The sequence below is a fragment of the Taudactylus pleione genome, unplaced genomic scaffold (genome assembly GCF_031769625.1).
Source record: "Taudactylus pleione unplaced genomic scaffold, aTauple2 ptg000033l, whole genome shotgun sequence".
Classification (NCBI taxonomy): domain Eukaryota; kingdom Metazoa; phylum Chordata; class Amphibia; order Anura; family Myobatrachidae; genus Taudactylus; species Taudactylus pleione.
This window is the reverse complement of record NW_028284435.1, coordinates 434,400-453,586: the sequence shown is the minus strand read 5'-3', so window position 1 is coordinate 453,586 and position 19,187 is coordinate 434,400. Positions and strand designations below refer to the sequence as shown.

At 45.9% G+C, this 19,187-nt stretch overlaps 1 protein-coding gene across 1 annotated transcript in view; it reads right to left on the bottom strand.

The window, feature by feature from the left end:
- The window catches only part of BMP2K (BMP2 inducible kinase), a 191,430-nt gene extending 188,820 nt beyond the window's left edge, over positions 1 to 2,610 (bottom strand). The window contains exon 1 of the mRNA XM_088452122.1: positions 1,768 to 2,610. Within this exon, the coding sequence (XP_088308248.1) occupies positions 1,768 to 1,939 (172 nt within the window). The 5' untranslated portion in view covers positions 1,940 to 2,610. The remainder of the gene's footprint in view (positions 1 to 1,767) is intronic.
- Positions 2,611 to 19,187: the final 16,577 nt, after the last annotated feature.

Genomic DNA, 19,187 nt, shown 5'->3' with positions numbered 1-19,187 from the left:
AGTGTGTACCGGCAATCATGCGATGTCCAGGGTGAAGGCAAATCGCCCTAAACATCGGCACAATTGCCGGTCGTTTAGGCGTGTACCCAGCCTTACCCGTCACCTATCCCCACTGTCTAGAATTCATATCTCCAGGTCAGCTGGAGCAGTTGCAGTTTAAGACAGTGTTCACTGTAATGGTACCATATAAAGTTATAAAATCTCAGACTTACATCAGGAAACTGTTTACCTTTGTGATGAGTTTCTATTCTTTTCAGTAAACTTTTTATATCAGCCAGGAAGGACTTCCTTATATAATTAGCTGCATGGTCTAACAAAAAAGGCTTGATGAATTGCACAAGTGCAAGCCAGGAAATAGTGCAAGCTATAGAATGATAGTTGCAGAAGGGTACATACAAGTCAGTAAAGTATTATTTTAAGTTGACAACACCTTTAATCGATAGGCGGTAGATGCATACTATAAGCCAAGAGTAAAGCAAACCCTTATTTCCAATGTTTCACATAAGGGGCCTGATTCTGAGTTGGATACAATGCCAATATTCACACAAATGGTAAGTTTTTCAACTGCAAGTGCACCAAAAGTAGCTAAAAGATATCTAGATTTAAAAAAAAAAAAAAAAAAATTTCACGCTAAAGGCCCCCATACATCAGCAAATGACATCAGCAATCGTGCAATTTACAGTCGATTGTGTATAAAAATCTTTCCCTTTTTCAATCGATTGCAGAATTGCCACAATCAATTGAAAGAGGGAAAGATTTTTATACACAATCGATTGCAAATTGCACGATTGCTGCAATCAATCTCTGATGTATGGGGGTATGGGGGGCTTAAGAAGCCAGCATTGAACAACTTCCATAACTGCATGTTACCCAGCAGGAGACAAGCAAAATAAGTCACACATGTGCTATACAAGCAGGGTTATTACTGACAATACTGCACTTTCTATGCAACAGAATAGGCTTCTGTTGCTTAATACATCAAGACACTTTAATAGACAAGTTAAAGAACTCTAATGTTTGCAGAACCAAGGAATACTGTAGATGTCATGACTATTAGGGGACGCTTCAATTGTTTTGAGCGCCAAGAGCTCCCATATAAAGTGATGGGAGCTATTCAATTGATTGGGCAACAAGTGCGCTGGTCGCAACAGCCACATTATTGCGCCGAAAATGCATGGGATTAGCTATATAAAAGCACCTTCTCCCATGCCAAGGAACAGATAAGGAGCCCAAAAGCCAGATGCGCCAGTTAAGGAACCAAAAACCCCTACTGTACTGTGGGCAGATTTCTGCTGACACCTCAGCATGGCACAAGCAGATATGGTTTGCATTGTTCTACAAATAATCTGTAACAAGTGCATAATTTTAAGTATCATGATTTCAACAGGCAATTCTCAGAGATATTGTATGCTCAGAACATTTAGTATGTCAGTGACAATAGAACTGTATTGCTCGTGAACGATCTCCTGGGCAACACTTACCTGTAAATTACCTGCAGCAATGCAAACACAAAGGGACAAGCAATGAAGAAAACTGCATGATGTCACAGTAAGACATACTAAGCAGCTACACAGTTATATGGACATATGCATGTGTTCTGTGTGAATCAGCCAGAGTAGTCATATGTAGCAGTATGCAGTCACATGTGTTAAACAATTACATACATGTTGTACTGAACAATATATTTAATTATAAATATTTTTAGCAAACATCAGTCCAAAAAAAAGATAGTATTATATTATATTATAAACTGTAAAGGTATATTACCTTCTGCCACAAGCTCCTCCACAGTCACCTGGTGACGCCCAATGGTGAATCCTCTGCCCACAGTCACCGATCCACTGGCAAAATTCCCAGATGATCCTGCACCCAGACTTGACCCACCGCCTCCACCTCCTCCACCACCCTCTGACTTGGGCATCCGAGAAAACTTCTTCATGGTGTCCTAACCTGACCAGCACCCACAAACAACTGCAGCACTCCCGGTGTGTAGACACCAAGACTGGCAGCCCACAATGGCACACGTTCTTCAGCTATGGGTAGTTACAGGGCAACAGTGGGCTATTCACCCTCACACAAGGCGCACGCTGCAGCAATCACACTGATACAGACAAGGATTCACAGGGGCAGAGTAGCAGCAGACGAGGGCATTACTGGCATACACTCAAAGAGAGAAATGTAAGGTAACATACATGCATACACTACACTACGGTAATGCTCCACCTGCAGCATGACAAGTACATCCAAACACTCACATCTGTGATACACAGACAGGGAACTGCAACATGCATGACCTGCAAACAAGGCAGTGCCCCATGATACCCCCCTCCAGTTACTATACTAACATATCACATACACCACACGCATCTGTCACACATACAGAGCACAGGGCTGCAGCCACCCCCCTGCCTGCACTCCTATCCCCCGGGATGCTCACTGCTAGGGCTGTTCGCTGTTGTTGTCGGTTTCTCAGATTGTTGAAGTACTGGAAACGGAAGAGGAGAATCCGAAGTTCATCCATTCAGAGGCCAAAAAGCGCCTCCTCCTCCTTCACCGCCTCGGCGCCTCCTCCTGCTGTTGCTGCAGCCGCTGCTCTGGTGGCAGCTCCTCCCCGCGCCCGCCCAGGAAACTGACAGCAAGCGAGAGTGATAGGAGAACGTGCTCACTTATCGCTCATCATGCTGCAGTAGTGCACTGGCGCCCTCACACACTACTAATGACTTACCGCTCATCATGCTGCAGTAGTGCACCCTCACACACTACTAATGCTGACTTACCGCTCATCATGCTGCAGTAGTGCACCTTCACACACTACTAATGCTGACTTACCGCTCATCATGCTGCACTCACAAACTACTAATGCTCACTTACTGCTAACCATGCAGCACACTAATGCTTATTTATTGCTCATGCTTCACACTGACACACTAGTAACGCTCACTCAATGCTGAGTGCACACTCACACATTACTAAGGTTCACTTACCACTCGTTATGCTGAACATTCACACATTGCTAATGTTATTTCTCCTTCGCGCTAAGGACCTGAATCTAATGTGCAGTGAGGGTGGAAGTGCGATTCCATGCCCATAAAGTCCACCTAGAGAAGAAACTTGTTCCCTAGCGGACTCGCTGTGCTTCGGTCTCAGTGGCTCTCTACGCTCGCCACAAGATTATATTCCCCTTCTATTTCCTCGTGAGTTGTAGGGAATGACGTTGGATAGTAGCTGATGACGTCAGGGTCCTCTCCGCGAATGGCATCTAGACACTACTATTACTAATGCTCACTTGATGCTCATCATACTGCACACTAACACACAATAATGCTCACTTACCGCTCATGCGTCACACTGACACACTATTAATGCTTACTTTCTGCTGACGATGCTGGACAAACTATTAATGCTCAATTACCGCTAACCATGCTGCACTCACAAATATTACTAATGCTTACCGCTCACCATGCTGCAAACACACTCTATTAATGGTGACTTTCCACTCACCATTCTGCACACACGCATGATTTGTGCTGGGCATATATGCTAGTGTAGGGAACCGCAGTAAAAGAAGGGGTCCCTTGACACTGGGCTGCAGGCTTAAATGCTTTGATCAAATCATGACAAAATCCCCTTGGTTTTATTTGCTGCACACACGTAGATTTGCAGTATATAATTGTTAGCGCCGATAGCAAAAGTTTTCCTGTTTTGTATACATTTATGGCATTAATATTGCCACGCTGCTGGTACCATGTATGATATGGGTAAAACCGAGCCCTGGCATATTTATTTTCTGTTTTACACTCACACTACTAATGCTTACTTACTGCTCACCATGCGGCGCACTAACACAGCTCATGCACACAAATGTTGCTTGCGCTCTCTTACTGCTCATGCTGCATAATTGCACGCATTACTAGCACTCACCACTAATTATGCTGCATAAAAATTACTAACACTCACCACTGCTACACACGCGCACATGTTACTAGGGGGCCTGTTTATCACAATCGACATTTAATGCAGTTGTGATGGAAATTATTCAGTAAATTCACACTAGAATTTACCATGTTTCTATTGCCGGGACATAGGCTCCAATAAGTGTCCAAGGAACATGCATGAGTACTGAGGGCTTGATTCAGCTGCAGACGCAACTTTGGTTCACCTGAGTGGGCCTAAGCTTATCAGAATGGCCACTGGAACTACACTGCCGGGGAACTACTCTGCAACGGAAGAAGCAGGTCCTAGCCTCGGCACGTCTACAAAACGAAGGCGACACCCCCCGAGCTCACAAACAACGGCCTCCATCGGAGTTTGCATACAACTCTGAATCAGGCCCTGAACACAATACATGCAAGATTCTGGGGTCTAGTCATCACTTCAATTCTAAAAAAGCAGGTGAAAATCAACTGCTTTTGTAGAAATTAGGTATCGGGCCTATTCATTATAAAGGTACTGCAGGAGATATCACTAATATCTCCTGCTTACCTTTCAGCCCCGACCTAAATTAATCAAGCTCCGAAAAAAATGTTTTTTTCAAAACTTGACTGTGAGAGCATTCGCCACGTTTGCCACACCCCCGCTCCTTACCTATTGGATTGGGATCTCTCCGCCCCTGTCATGCTTCGTACACCAAGGCTTTGTACACCTGTGTGAAGCCCAGTTCACGCAGGTGCACTAGTATTGTCCTGCAGAGTTAGTTTCGGCGGTGCTAACGTTCACTGCTATGGATTTTTGGATCAACTGTCTCTGCATCGGAGCAAAGCTTAATTGCTCCTGTGATTTGATATCCACCGCTGCTACTCGCATCAAGTTGGATACTTAATTGGTTGCTCTCTCTCGAACGTTTGATGCATATGCCCCATATATTCATTGTCATATCAATGGGTATTGCATTTTTTTGGTGCACACACCGCCAACTGGGTCCAGTGGGGCACACCCTGCTCCCATAACCTATCCTTACTTGTATGTTGGTGCCTCAGAAATCATTGGGAAAATGACACGGGTGCCATTTTCACGCAGATTTGCTCATGGGAAAATGTTGCTGGCGCCATGTTCCCAGAAATAGACTCTAGCACTGTGCTATAATATACTGGGTGCATGTGCTGGTGAGAGGGGGGGACGCACTCATGTTTTACATGGGCCCCCTCCTCTATTCATTCTCTCCTGCACACATTATTACACATTTGTACATAAATATGTCAATGACTCAAGTAAACATAAATACATTCCTTCGAGGGTTGCAATTAGGGATGTGCGCCGGACCATTTTTGCCGGATTTGGTTCTAATTCGTCGTCCGGCTTTGGATTTGCCAAACTGCGGTGACTGGATTTGGATTTTTTGCCAAAATTGGCAAAAAAAGCTAAAATTACATAAATTGGGCTTTTTTTTCTTCCTAGAGTGTTATTTACCTCAATAACATTAATTTACAGTCAATTTAGACCACCTCACAGCTTAAATTATTGTTTTCACCATTATTGGCCAAAGGTTGCAGTGAGCTGACTGGTGAACAAGCGTCAGAGCAGTGGCACAGACACCACAGTTTAAAGCACATCTATGAAACTATGCCACACAGCAGTGGCAGAAATGAAAGGTAGTGCTAGATGGAATTGTCCTTGGGCCCTCCCACCCACCCTTTATTTTGGATCTTAAAAAGGACATGCACACTTTAACAAACGAAGCATTTCAGCGACAGGTACTGCCACTTTGTGGCTGAAGTGCTTGGTTTGTTTGGGCCCCCACAAAAAAATCTTCCAATCTACTAAAGGCAACAGGTCTACAGTGGCATGATGTCACCATCATTGCCATCCTCACCCTCATCAGTGTGTACATCATCCGATTCCTCACACAATATCAGTTCATCCCCGCTGGAATCCACCATTACAGAAGTATCTGTACTGTGACGTGATGGGTGGGAAAGGTTTTCCTCGTGAAATTTCCAGTTAATTTTAATGAACATCATTTTTTCTACATTTTGTGGAAGTAGCCTCCTTCGTCGTTCGCTCACAAGGTTCCCGGCTGTACTGAAAACTCTCTCCGAGTACACACTGGAGGGTGGGCAGCTTAAATAATGCAAAGCCAGTTTATACAAGGGTCTCCAAATTGCCTTTTTTTTCTTCCAATATTTGAAGGGACTCTGTGACATGTCTATGTGTACGGTGTCCTGAAAATAATCCTCCACCATTTTTGGATGGTAATCGTATTAGATGGAGTTGCGGTAGAGGTGTCACTGGTGTTGGGCAAATCTTTTAGACCCGACCAGATGTCAAAATGTTGACTTGGCTTATCTGCATCACCACTGGGTCTTTTGGAAAAGGTGCATTTTTTTCTGGCTGCTGCTGGAGAAACCGAAGGAGGAGACGTCATCGTAGTGCCATGTGTCACTTCAGCTGCCAACTTGCTCACCAGGAGCGCTTTGGTTCTTTTAAGATCTGGGTCAGTTGTAAAGAAAGACACAGCATATGACTTGAACCTAGGATCAAGAATGGTTGCTAAAATATAATGATCAGATTTCAAGATCTTGGCCACCCGTGGATCCTAGCGAAGCGAACAAAGGTCTTGATATATCAGTCCAGCATACTTTGCGGAATCACTTTGTTTAATCTCATCCTTCAATTTCTCCATCTCTTTTCCAAAAGCGAAATCAGGGGAATCACCTTACTCAAGCTAGCAGTGTCAGCACTCACTTCACAAGTGGCAACTTCAAATGGTTTGAGCACCTTGCACAAGACAGAAAGTACTCTCCACTGTGCTGGGGTAAGGTACATTCCCTCTCCTCTCCCAATGTCATGGCTTGTCGTATAGCTATGGATGGCTTTTTGCTGCTCCTCCATCCGCTGAAGCATATACAGGGTTGAGTTCCACCTCGTTACCACTTCTTGCTTCAGTTGATGGCAGGGCAAATTAAACTGCTCTTGCAGGTGCTGCAATCTCCTGCACGCTGTTGCTGAATGCCGAAAATGTCCCGAAATTTTTCGGGCCACAGACAGCATCTCCTGCACGCCCCTATCGTTTTTTAAAAAACCCTGCACCACTAAGTTTATTGTGTGAGCAAAACAGGGGATGTGTTGGAATTCACCCAGCTGTAATGCTTTCACTATATTTGTAGCATTGTCAGAAATCACAAATCCTGAGGAGAGTCCAAGTAGGGTAAGCCATGTTTCTATGACATCTCTTAGTTTTTCTAAGAGGTTGTCAGCGGTATGCCTCTTATTGAATCCGGTGATGCACAGAGTTGCCTGCCTCTGAATGAGCTGGTGTTGTTTGTTAGATACTGCTGCTGCTGAAGGCGATTCACCCACCCAGTGGGCCATCACAGTCATTTAATCTTTAGTTTGTCCACTACCGCTTGTCCACATATCTGTGGTTAAGTGGACAGTGGGTACAATAGCATTTTGCAGGCCAATAATTAGGTTCTGTTTAACGTCCTGGTACAGCCGAGGAATGGCTTTTCGGGTAAAATGAAACCGAGATGGAATTTGGTACCGGGGACACATGACCTCAATAAGCTGTGTAAATCCCACTGCATTAATTGAGGATATTGGACGCAGATCTCATATTAGCATAGCTGTCATGGCGTCAGTGATCCGCTGTGCGACAGGGTGAGAGCTGTCATACTTGCTTCCCCTTGCAAGAGATTCTTTAACAGTCAATTGTTTTTTTGGTATACTACTAGTAGTCTTCTTGGTCCACTTCTGGGATGAAGATCCAGCAGCAGCAGCAGGCCTAGCGCTCAAAGATTCAGTTTCTTCTGAGGTGTCCTGGAAATTGGAGGAGTCACCGTGACTTAGCACTAACAAATTGGATGTTGTACTACCACTGATCATTCCTGAGGATATTGAGGAGGAAGGTGTTGTCGGCGGAGATTGCAGGTGCTGGGATTTAGTAGAGAGAAGGCATCTAGCTAATGCTGGGCTGCTTGTTGTTATTTTTTTTGCAGTAGTTTCTGTTATCAAACACCTGTCATGAGCTCGCTGCAGATGACGTAATAGCGTAGAGGTTCCTAGATGCTTAACGTCCCTACCTCTACTATAATAGACACAGTGGGCTTATGCCCAGTCACGGAGCTTGTATACACTCAGTGGGCTATGCCCTGTCATGGAGCTTGTATAATAGACACAGTGGGCTATGCCCTGTCACGGAGCTTGTATAATAGACACAGTGGGCTTATGCCCTGTCACGGAGCTTGTATAATAGACACAGTGGGCTTATGCCCTGTCACGGAGCTTGTATAATACACTCAGTGGGCTATGCCCTGTCACGGAGCTTGTATAATAGACACAGTGGGCTATTCCCTGTCACGGAGCTTGTATAATACTCAGTGGGCTTATGCCCTGTCACGGAGCTTGTATAATACACTCAGTGGGCTATGCCTTGTCACGGAGCTTGTATAATAGACACAGTGGGCTATGCCCTGTCACGGAGCTTGTATAATACTCAGTGGGCTTATGCCCTGTCACGGAGCTTGTATAATAGACACAGTGGGCTTATGCCCTGTCACGGAGCTTGCATACACTTAGTGGGCTATGCCCTGTCACGGAGCTTGTATAATAGACACAGTGGGCTATGCCCTGTCACGGAGCTTGTATAATAGACTCAGTGGGCTTATGCCCTGTCACGGAGCTTGTATAATAGACACAGTGGGCTTATGCCCTGTCACGGAGCTTGTATAATACTCAGTGGGCTTATGCCCTGTCACAGAGCTTGTATAATAGACACAGTGGGTTTATGCCCTGTGACGGAGCTTGTATAATACACTCAGTGGGCTATGCCCTGTCATGGAGCTTGTATAATAGACACAGTGGGCTATGCCCTGTCACGGAGCTTGTATAATACTCAGTGGGCTTATGCCCTGTCACGGAGCTTGTATAATACACTCAGTGGGCTATGCCCTGTCACGGAGCTTGTATACACTCAGTGGGCTAAGCCCAGTCACGGAGCTTGTATAATAATACACTCAGTGGGCTATGCCCTGTCAGTTGTCACAGAGCTTGTATAATACAGTGAATACACTACACATACACACAGTGGGCTTATTATGCCCAGTCACGGAGCACACACAAAGGGCTTATGCCCAGTAAAGTCACAGCGGCAAGAACACTGCCTAATCTATCTAACACTAGCACAGACAACGCACTACCTAACTACGCGGCGTCACACGCAAAATGGCGCCGACTGCCGGGCGCCGCACCTTTTTATAGAGCCCGAACGTCACCCGGCTCTCGCGAGATTCCGACGCCGGACGGGTGACGTTCGGCCTCGAGGTGGAATCCGAGTCAGGCGGGAACACCTGGACTCGGATTCCACCTGTTCGAAGCGGTTCGGATTCCTCAGAATCTGAACCGCTCATCACTAGTTGCATACTACCCCTAGTATACACAAAGAGCCTGATTCAGAGCTGCACGTATGCCAATTTTCATGGAGTTGAGTTAATTTTTGCTACTGTGCATGTGAAAAATCTCTAAAAACTTTGTACGCACAAAGGCGCTGTTGCAATTGAGACGTATGATATCAGAATGGTCTGGGAAAGTGCTGCCCATTCTTGGGAGGTGGCTGAGCAGACACACTGAGATGGTCCATCTATGGACATGTTATGGGAGAGTCACTGATAACGGTTGCATGCACAGACACTCGGTCATTCACATTGAAGGCCATACTCAGATGGAAAATGTGCACCTGCCGTAGGGCTAGTGCAAATTTCAACGGTGGGGTCTAAAAATGAACCAGTCGGCATTACAGCGTGTATGGAGGCTGAAACTTTGTGCCTCAGTCCTTGCACATTCATACGCACTGATGTACACCAGGGAAGGATTTTGTAGCGGCTTTTTGCATAAAGTCTCTCCCCAGCCAATCACTGTCAGCGCAGTGCACATCTTATCAAAAAACAAGTGTATAGGAATAGGATATGCAGTACTGTTCACACTGGCTGTTTCTAAATATAAAAATTCACTCTGCTTTTTTCCGGAGGCCTCAACCAGGATACCTGCTGAAAGAATTAAATACTCCTGTGAAACGTTGATAAACAACAGCGGGACATGTACGCATGTTATTTATATGTCTAGAATGCTGCCTTTCTGCAATATTGCTTGTTCCCTCTTTGCTGACAGTAGAACGTTCTGGCAGATCGATAGTTAATCTAAAGGACAAAACATGCTCCTCATAATGCAATAAATAGATTTACAATTAATAATATATATAATAGCAGTAATAGGCCGTGTACCAAGAGTAAATTAATATGTGCTTATCTAAAGGACTATGTTGGGCAGGTGCTCCTCCAGGGGTAGTTCAGCCAAACTTTTGGTAACTTCTTAAGTTCCAGGAAATGGTAGGTACCCAGATGGGTTGTTATCCTTCTATTGTTCCTCAGAACACTGCAACAATATTTGAAGACTATATGGTCATAGAAATCAGAGATATTAGTTGCATGCATTTGCAAATACATAGGAAGCTGCTAGGCCACGTCACGGCTTCTCTGTCTCTAGCAGTCCCTAACACTAAGGGGATCACATCCGGGGCGCAGTGCACCCCGAAAAAGTCCAGCCCTGGACCCCCCCAGGGCATCACACGAAAAATGGAAAAAGAGTGACAGTGCAGTGTAAAGTATAGCTGTGTAAGACTAATTAATGTGTGTTGGAAAAGGGTTAAAATATATGTGAATTGTTACATGAAAAAAATACAAACATAATATGTGATGTAAAAAGCAACTATGTGTATTAAGTGGTGATGCCATGAGGGGGCCCAGCCAGACCAGCCCCGGGGGTCTTACGCCCGAACGCTCACCCCAAATGTAAATTATACCAATTATAAGGCCTCATGATAAAGGCACATATAAATTTTGTCAAAATGTAAGGCCTCCTGATAAAGGCACATATATAAATGCATCCACATTGAGAGCCAGCTTACCTGGGAGTCACCCCTGGGAACTCCAACTAGCACTGCTAGAATCAGCATACCCTACTAATGCTGGCTCCTTCATGCCACTCATACCAAACAAACAAAAAATGGCAGCTGCTCAATCAATCTACCAGTACTAATCAGGTGCATGAAAGGGAGGGGTCATACTAAGTAGAAAAAGGAGGGGGGTTAACCCCCTATTGTTCCTCAGCACACTGAATAGTACCTGCAACAATATATGAAGACTATATGGTCATAGAAATCAGAGATATTAGTTGCATGCATTTGCAAATACATGGGAAGCTGCTAGGCCACGTCACGTCTTCTCTGTCTCTAGCAGTCGCTAACACTAAGGGGTTCACATCCGGGGGCGCAGTGCACCCCGAAAAAGTCCAGCCCTGGACCCCCCCAGGGCATCACACGAAAAATGGAAAAAGAGTGACAGTGCAGTGTTAAAGCCCCCTCCTTTTTCTACTTAGTATGACCCCTCCCTTTCATGCACCTGATTAGTGCTGCTAGATTGATTGAGCAGCTGCCATTTTTTGTTTGTTGGGTTGTTATCCTTGTAGCGTAATGTTCCAATGCGTTTGGACCTTTCCTAGGACTTCTTCAAGGGATAAGTTTTATATTATATCACACTATGGGCAGGATGCACTATTGCACATATTGTGATGAAACCTCTGAAAATGACTTTTCAGAGGTTTGGCCGCTCAACTCATATGCACCAAGGGGTTTGGATGCGGTGGGCTTCTTTTCGCAACTCCACCTGGGAGGCAAATCGCCCTGAACATCGGCACGATTACCGTTCGCTTAGGTGTGTACCCACCCTAAGGTGCTGAACTGTATAGCATTTGCATGATTGTGCCCACCACTGCCAGTTGCTAAAATCTGTAATAGTTTACATTGAAACAAAGCATGCTGGAATATGTAGTAGTACTACAGCATCTGGAGGGCCAACGTATTGCCCACCCCTAGTCTAGCAAGTACTTGTTAGCACATATGATGTATTTTTGTGTAAGTCGCAGCTATCAGACAATGGCCCTCATTCAGAGCCGCACGTTAACAACAGTACGCTCGTTGCGTTCCGATGTTGACTAACCGCGCATGCGTCGGTGTTACACTGCGCATGTGCGTACGGCAGATTGCGAGTTTTTTTTCTCTCGTTCCTAAAATAGCGTACAGGAAGTGACATGTCAAATGTGATTGACAGAACAGGGCGTTTTTGGGTGTTGACGGGGGTGGAGATGAAAAAACGCAGGCATGGCGAGGCGTTTTTGGGGCGTACATACATTAGCAGATGCGAACGTCAAATGTGTTCGGACCGTCTCATACGTCACTGGAACATCCGCTTTCCCTTCAAAATGCTCGCACAGCTTAGGGTCAGGATTACTCGACCACATTGGCGATGGCCTTCTCCTCCGTCCCGGGACTCAAGGATGGTGCTGCGATTAATCGCGGCTGGTCAGTAAATTAATTACTGTTGGATTGAAAACCGGCTTGGTATGTGTTTGGAAAGCAGTTTATTGGGATAGCACAAAAGCGTACGCAGGTGGAAATCAGAGCTGCTAATGTCATGATTACACAATCAATTAGCGTACATTTTTGGTGTTTTATTTTGGCCACAATTTGTTGGTTATGGCCTATTGTAACAATAATGTCATCATGTTTTAATTAGCTCCCCTTTTTTTGGGTTTACTGTGGAATTTGCATCGCTATGTGATTTTTTAAACGTTCCTTAAAGAGGCCTTTTTTTTTTTTTAAGAGGGTCAGTTTTTGCCTTTAGGGCCAGGATTAAATGTAACCCATTTGTACAATAATGTCACAATACAATGTCAGTTTTTTGTTTTAAATTTATTGTTTAAACACAAACAAATTGGCCTAATATTTTGTTGCCTTTTTTTTGTGGCAAAGATATTTGTTAAAAAAAAAAAAAAAGGGGGTGCTGCCAAAAATACAAGGCCTATGTACAAATTCCCACAGGTGTGATATGTGTATGTTGAAATCACCAGGAAGAGGTAAAGGCAAACTGCAAAATCACCAAAAGTCAAGCCACAAAAACACGAAGAAAGGCACGACACATGATTACATACAAACAGTTTGTGCTTTAAAAAAAAACAAAATAAAAACATACCGGGAGCCAAAACGGGAGCTCCGGAAATGCCTCCATGATCCTCCTCGGAGGATCCGTCATTCCCCAAAGAATGGGGAGGAGTTATGATGGACTCCGGGGAGGGGGTAATTGAAAGAGGGGTGGGTGGAGGAGAGGGGGAAGTGGGACGGAGGGGAAGGAGGCCCGACATTTCCGGGAGAGGGTCTGGGAAGGATGGGGAGGAGTGGGGAATAGGGGAAAGATTTGGGGTGGAGTGTTGGCTGGGGGTTGGGGATAGTGGCTGGGAACGCCGTCTGGACGGACGGTGACGGCGGAGTCTTGGCTGTCCCCCTAAAATATGTCAAAGAAATTGCGGTTAGTTTATGGACAAATCCGGGGACCAAAACTAAAAAAAAAAAAAAAACCAAAAAATAAGCCAAATAGGAGTAGAATGAATAAATCAGAAATAGAGGGAAAACATGCACACGCAGATATGAGTACAAATAAGAAATAGGACAGACAGGAAAACATGCACACGCAGATATGAGTACAAATAAGAAATAGGACAGACAGGAAAACATGCACACGCAGATATGAGTACAAATAATAAATAGGACAGACAGGAAAACATGCACATGCAGTTTGCCCCACAAACACAAACATTAAAACCACAATACATAACACTTACTTTCCAGGATCTGCATGCGAAAGCATGCCAGCAAGCGGGGCGTTCGCCGTTGCAGGTCGGACCACCTGCGCTCCAGCTGCCCGATGTTGCGGCGTGAGCCGAAGGACCGCAGGCGGGACCGTGCCTCCGCATACGCGGAGCGCTTCTGCCGGTTGGTCATGGGTTGAGGTTGGCTGGTGATCCGGCGATCCATGACCTCCGTAAGCACCAGCAGCTCGCGCCTGGTGAATGCGGAGGCTCTCATGATGGCAATGGTGTTTTTCTTAAAAATCATTTTTGATAAAGTGTGTAAAAATTTTCTGATTGGCTAATGTATTTTGGAAATTAACAGGAGCAATTTTATTGGTTAGTGTATGAGTCATGTGTTCGACAGGGCCAGAAATCTCAGGAGAGTTATGATAGGCTTGATGCAGTGACATGCGTAAGCAAATTTAAATAAAGAAATGAACCCAGGGAAATATGCGGGGATCCACAGCAATAGAACAATTGTTTAATTGTGGTTCACATGTTTTTTGAACAATAAAAGCGAAAGTTTCATCCGTACGTATTCTGCGGGTAAACACAAACACGGACAAGAGTAAAGTTTCTTGCATTGTGTTGAAAAAAAACAAACAATTAAGCTAATTGATACATTGATTGGCATGATACGATTGATGGAGGTAGGCAGAATAAAGGAGCAGGTAATCGACATCTGACAAGGCCACTTCCTGTTTATACTTGTGCGTGCGTTCCTTTCAAGCCATTTCGGGGATGTACGCTCGCTATTTCGTACGCTCGTTAGTTAGAGGAGGGGTCGTCAGAGTTTAGGGAGGAATTTTAGATGCGAACGAAAATACGAGCGAGCCATTGAATTTAAATATTTTTGTACGTACGCCTAACGTACGTGCGCCCGCTTGCGAGTGGGTCTGAATGAGGGCCTATATCTACAGTTCAATAAATATCTATAGATTACTGTGATATGTTACTGGAAGTATCTAAATAAACATATACTGGTCCTGTGTAATATGAGTATTTAAATGTCAAATTACAATGAACTGTAAAGTTATCTTTTAACTAAATACAAATGTAAAACATAAAACTATTTCAGTTGGTTGCAAGCCTGTTTGTGCCTTTCCCAGAAAATGAAGAACACTTGAAACTAATGTATGATAATCTGCAAGAAACTTTAGGGAGTTAAACAGAACAGTTTGTATCTCAGAAACCCTCCGCACTGCATGCTGTACAGTCTTGCTGTAATTGAGTGGCCACCTACATGTGTTCAGACTCAGAGCCATAGCAGGATGCAAGTGCGCCCAGGGGTTGGGTATGGGAGACCGGCAGTCGGGATGCCGGCTGTCAAAAGACAGACAGTGGCATCCCGATGCTCAGAATCCTGGCGGGCTAGGTAAGAAACCCAACCCTCCTTCACACCCTAGCCCTCCCGGCATCCTAATCCTCCCTACAGGGCTGCCATCAGTAATTGTGGGGCCCGGGAATGACAAAATAGGCAGCCCCTTCCACTACCACCCACAACCCCACTTCCCCCGCTACCTTAGTCATACACAATAAAAATTTTTTACAAATGTTTTGTCCAAAAATTATTAAACCAGACCATTGCTCATACTTCCCTCCCCAGCATTTTCCCAATCCCTCTCCCCTGGTTTATTACATATATGACTGTATCAAACCAGTGCTCAGCCTGCCCTCCCCAGCTTTTTCCCAATACCCCCCCAATTTATTACTTATGACTTTACCAGATGCTTTTTCCCAATTCCCCCCCCCCCCTAGTTTATTACATATGACTATATCAGACCAGTGCTCAGCCTGCCCTCCCCAGCTTATTCCAAATTCTTTCCCACCCGATTAAGTATGACTGGACCAGATCAGACCGCCCTCCCCAGCTTTTTCCCACTTACTGTACTTACCTTATTTCCTTAAAGGCTCCGAGTCCCTTCTTCTCCCCCGGCAGACCTGCTCCTCATTCGTCGGCGTTGCGGCTCCCCCGATCTCTCCCTCCAGCGGCGCAGTGCGATGTGACATCATGACGTCACGCGCATCCAAAGCAAACTTTATTTAATAGCAGCGTGTCCTTTAGCTGTAGGTTGGTGGAGCTGTTCAGCCTACAATCACTTTGTGGGAGCCAGGCTGGCGGTGGCAGTGGCTGGGCTTTTTTTAAAGGGGTAATGTGGGGCTGCAGGCTGTGCAGCCAGTGGAAGGAGCGGGCGAGCCCCCCCCATTCTACCAGGGTCTAGGCCTGGGACTCCAGTACAGGCAGTCCTCCCTGATGGCGACCCTGCCTCCCTACCCCGCACCCTAACCCTACCCCTTTAGTGCCTAACCTTCCCCCCTGGTGGTGCCTATCCCCCCTGTCCGCAGCCTAACCTCCCCCTTCCTGCAGTCTAACCCCCCCCCCCCGTGGTGCCTAAACCTGACCGTTCATCCAGCCCCCGCAGCTAACTGCTAACCTGGCCAACTATATTTACAATTGGGATGCCGGCTGTTGGGATTTCGCCATCAGCATCTCAATTAATGCCGGTGTTCTGCCCGTGGGTCGGGATTTCGGCAGCGGGATTTCCACCGCCGTCATCCTGATCGAAGATGAATTGACTACATCCCGTGCCCACAACCAGCACCCATTATGCACATGACATGCAGGAACAGGAAGATTGGTGCTAGGGCACCGTGCACTTTTCTAGGTATCGGGATGCCTTGAGAGCTGCAAAATGTTACAGTCAGGTTCATTTTGTTTGATGAACCAATATTCATGAGTGCAGATTATCCATTCACTAGGAACCAGTGACATTGGTGAAGTACTGTACTGTGCAATCATAAAACTCCCGCTTCACTGTGTGTGGTTAAGTGACTGGCGCTGTGTAACGGATACACATTTAGGAGCAAATTGCTGATCATCATTTACTCTCATACATTACCAGATTTTCATTCCAACCAATCAACTAGTTGGATGGTTAGACAGAAAATCTTTACGTGTGTATGCAGCTTTATTATTATAACTTGTTATGAATTTTTTTTTTTTTATTTAATATATATCGGTTTCTTTTTAACCATGGCTGATTCTTTTGAGGTTTATATACATTTTTGCAAGTTTCGATGGTGACATCTAAGGCTGCACCAATCGGTATTACTAAGTGTAGTACAGACACTGAAAGTGGCGTCTCAGATTTGGCAGCACGGATGTAATGACAGGAAATCGTTTGTAGTAACATTCTCATAAAGTCGCAGACAGACGACCACCAATATAAGCTGCTGCATGCAAATTAAGCCCAGTGTATGGGCGGCAAGCGCTCTCGGGGCCTGATTCAGAGCCGGACGCTCTGACCAGATCGCTCGCTCTGAATCAGGGCCCTCCTACCTAAAAATGGAGCGGCCTCCTGGCCGCTCGCATAGCTGTGGGTAGCCACACACAGCTTATGCGAGCGGCCAAAAAGATGGTCGCGATGGTCAAGACCATCGCGACCATCGGGCTTGCGACGAGACCCTGCAGTAGGGTCTCGCTGCTGCAAGCCCAGGAGTGCTTTTGGCTCTTTCAGAGCCAAAAGCACTCCCACTGACATCACTAGTGATGTCAGTGGGGCCGCCTCCAGACGGAAGGTGTTCCCATGGGAACGCCTCCATCTGGCAGAAACGCCCCCGGCACGCCCACCAAAGGGGGCGTGCTGTCAGTCACCATCGACAGCACGCCCCCTTTGGTGCGAGACCCATAGCGACAGCTTGGCTGTCGCTATGCGGGTCTCGCGCATGCGCACGACGGAGCTCCCTCCGTCGTGCGCTTGCGCATTAGGGCACCATCGACCCAATTGCGAGTGCTCAGCGCTCGCGAGCGGGTCTGAATTAGGCCCTCAGTGTATGAAGCCTGCACTCTGGTCATTTATATTTTTGTGGAAGCTTACTGATGTAGAACAATTTTCTTAAGGAAATAATGGATAAATAACCTAAGAAGGGAAGACAAAAACGACAGACCAAAGTGTTTAAACAATGGGCATTGTTTACTGGATTGTTATAAACTGAATATGAGATTCATAAAAACAAATTGTTATAAAGTAGAAACAATTGTGACAAAGAACCAAGTAACATTCTTGACTTCCTGGAAAGAAACCGGCAGAACTGTAACCTGATAGTGTAAATTGGAAACTTAAGATTTGTCAAACTGCCAATGTCAATAAACATATTGAAATGTAGAACCAAGTTTCACTGTGCATCTTTAGGCGATGTTACCTGAGGCCTCTACTGGTCTTTTGTTGCAGCTGAAAGAATGACAGTGGAAACATCCAACTTTAATCAAATTTCTCCAACTGCAAACAGCAGATCTAGCATTCAGGGAGAAGGGTGGGAGTTATTGCAAGGCGGAAAATCTAATCCCTAGAACGCATTGCATTCACAGTAATAGATTCTTGCAAACTACTGTTTGTTCTTCAGGAGAATTGCCACCTTGCAATAGCTGGTGAGAAGGCTATCACATACCTGGTGGTTGCTCTGAGAAATTATGGGCCTCATTCAGACCCACTCGCAAGCGGCTGTCCGCTCGCACGTGGGGCGATGGTGTGCACTGCGCATGCGCACGAAGGAGGGAGCTTCGTCATGCGCATGCGCCAGACGCGACGAGCGAAGGACTTTCCTTCGCTCGTTGTGTCTGATCAAAGGGGGCGATGTCGATGTTGATTGACAGCACGCCCCCTTTGGTGGGCGTGCCTCCCAGACGGAGGCGTTCCCAAGGGAACGCCTACTGTCAGAAGCCGGCCCCACTGACATCACTAGTGATGTCAGTGGGAGTGATTTTGGCTCTGATAGAGCCAAAATCACTTCAGGGCTTGTGGTCGAAAAACCCGACCACAGGCTTCTGGTCGCACTGGCGATGGTCGCGATGGTCAAGACCATCGCGACCATCATCCTGCACGCTCGTATGTGCTGTGGGTGGTGACCCACAGCTATACGAGCGTCCAGGAGGACGCTCCATTTTTATGGAGGACGGCCCTCATTCAGAGCGAGCGCTCTGCTCAGAGCGTCCTGCTCTGAATGAGGGCCTATATCTTTTGCAGATCAGTTGGTCTCCAATAATGTTTATCAAAGCTCCAAGTTTAAGACCATTTAGGACAGGGGTCTTCAATCTTTAGGACAGTGTGGGCCACATTAAAAAATTCAATGAAGACCGAGGGCAACTAAGCTATACTGCGGGTATTTAGACTCTGCCCCCTCCTCACACAATTATTTTCCATCTGGCCCCCTCTGCAGTAGCGGCCCTTATACAGTGCCCCAAGTAGTGGTCCTCTTTATGCAGTGGCCCCAGTAGTGGTCCCCCCATGCAGTGCCCAAAGTAGTGCCCCTTATATAATGCCCCCAGTAGTAGTCCTCCCTATGCAGTGACCCCAGTAGTGCCCCTTATATAATGGCCCCAGTAGTGTTCCCCCCTATGCAGTGCCCCTTGTATAATGCCCCCAGTAGTGTTCCCCCCTATGCAGTGCCCCTAATATAATGCCCCCAGTAGTAAGTAGTCCTCCCTATGCAGTGACCCCAGTAGTGCCCCTTAT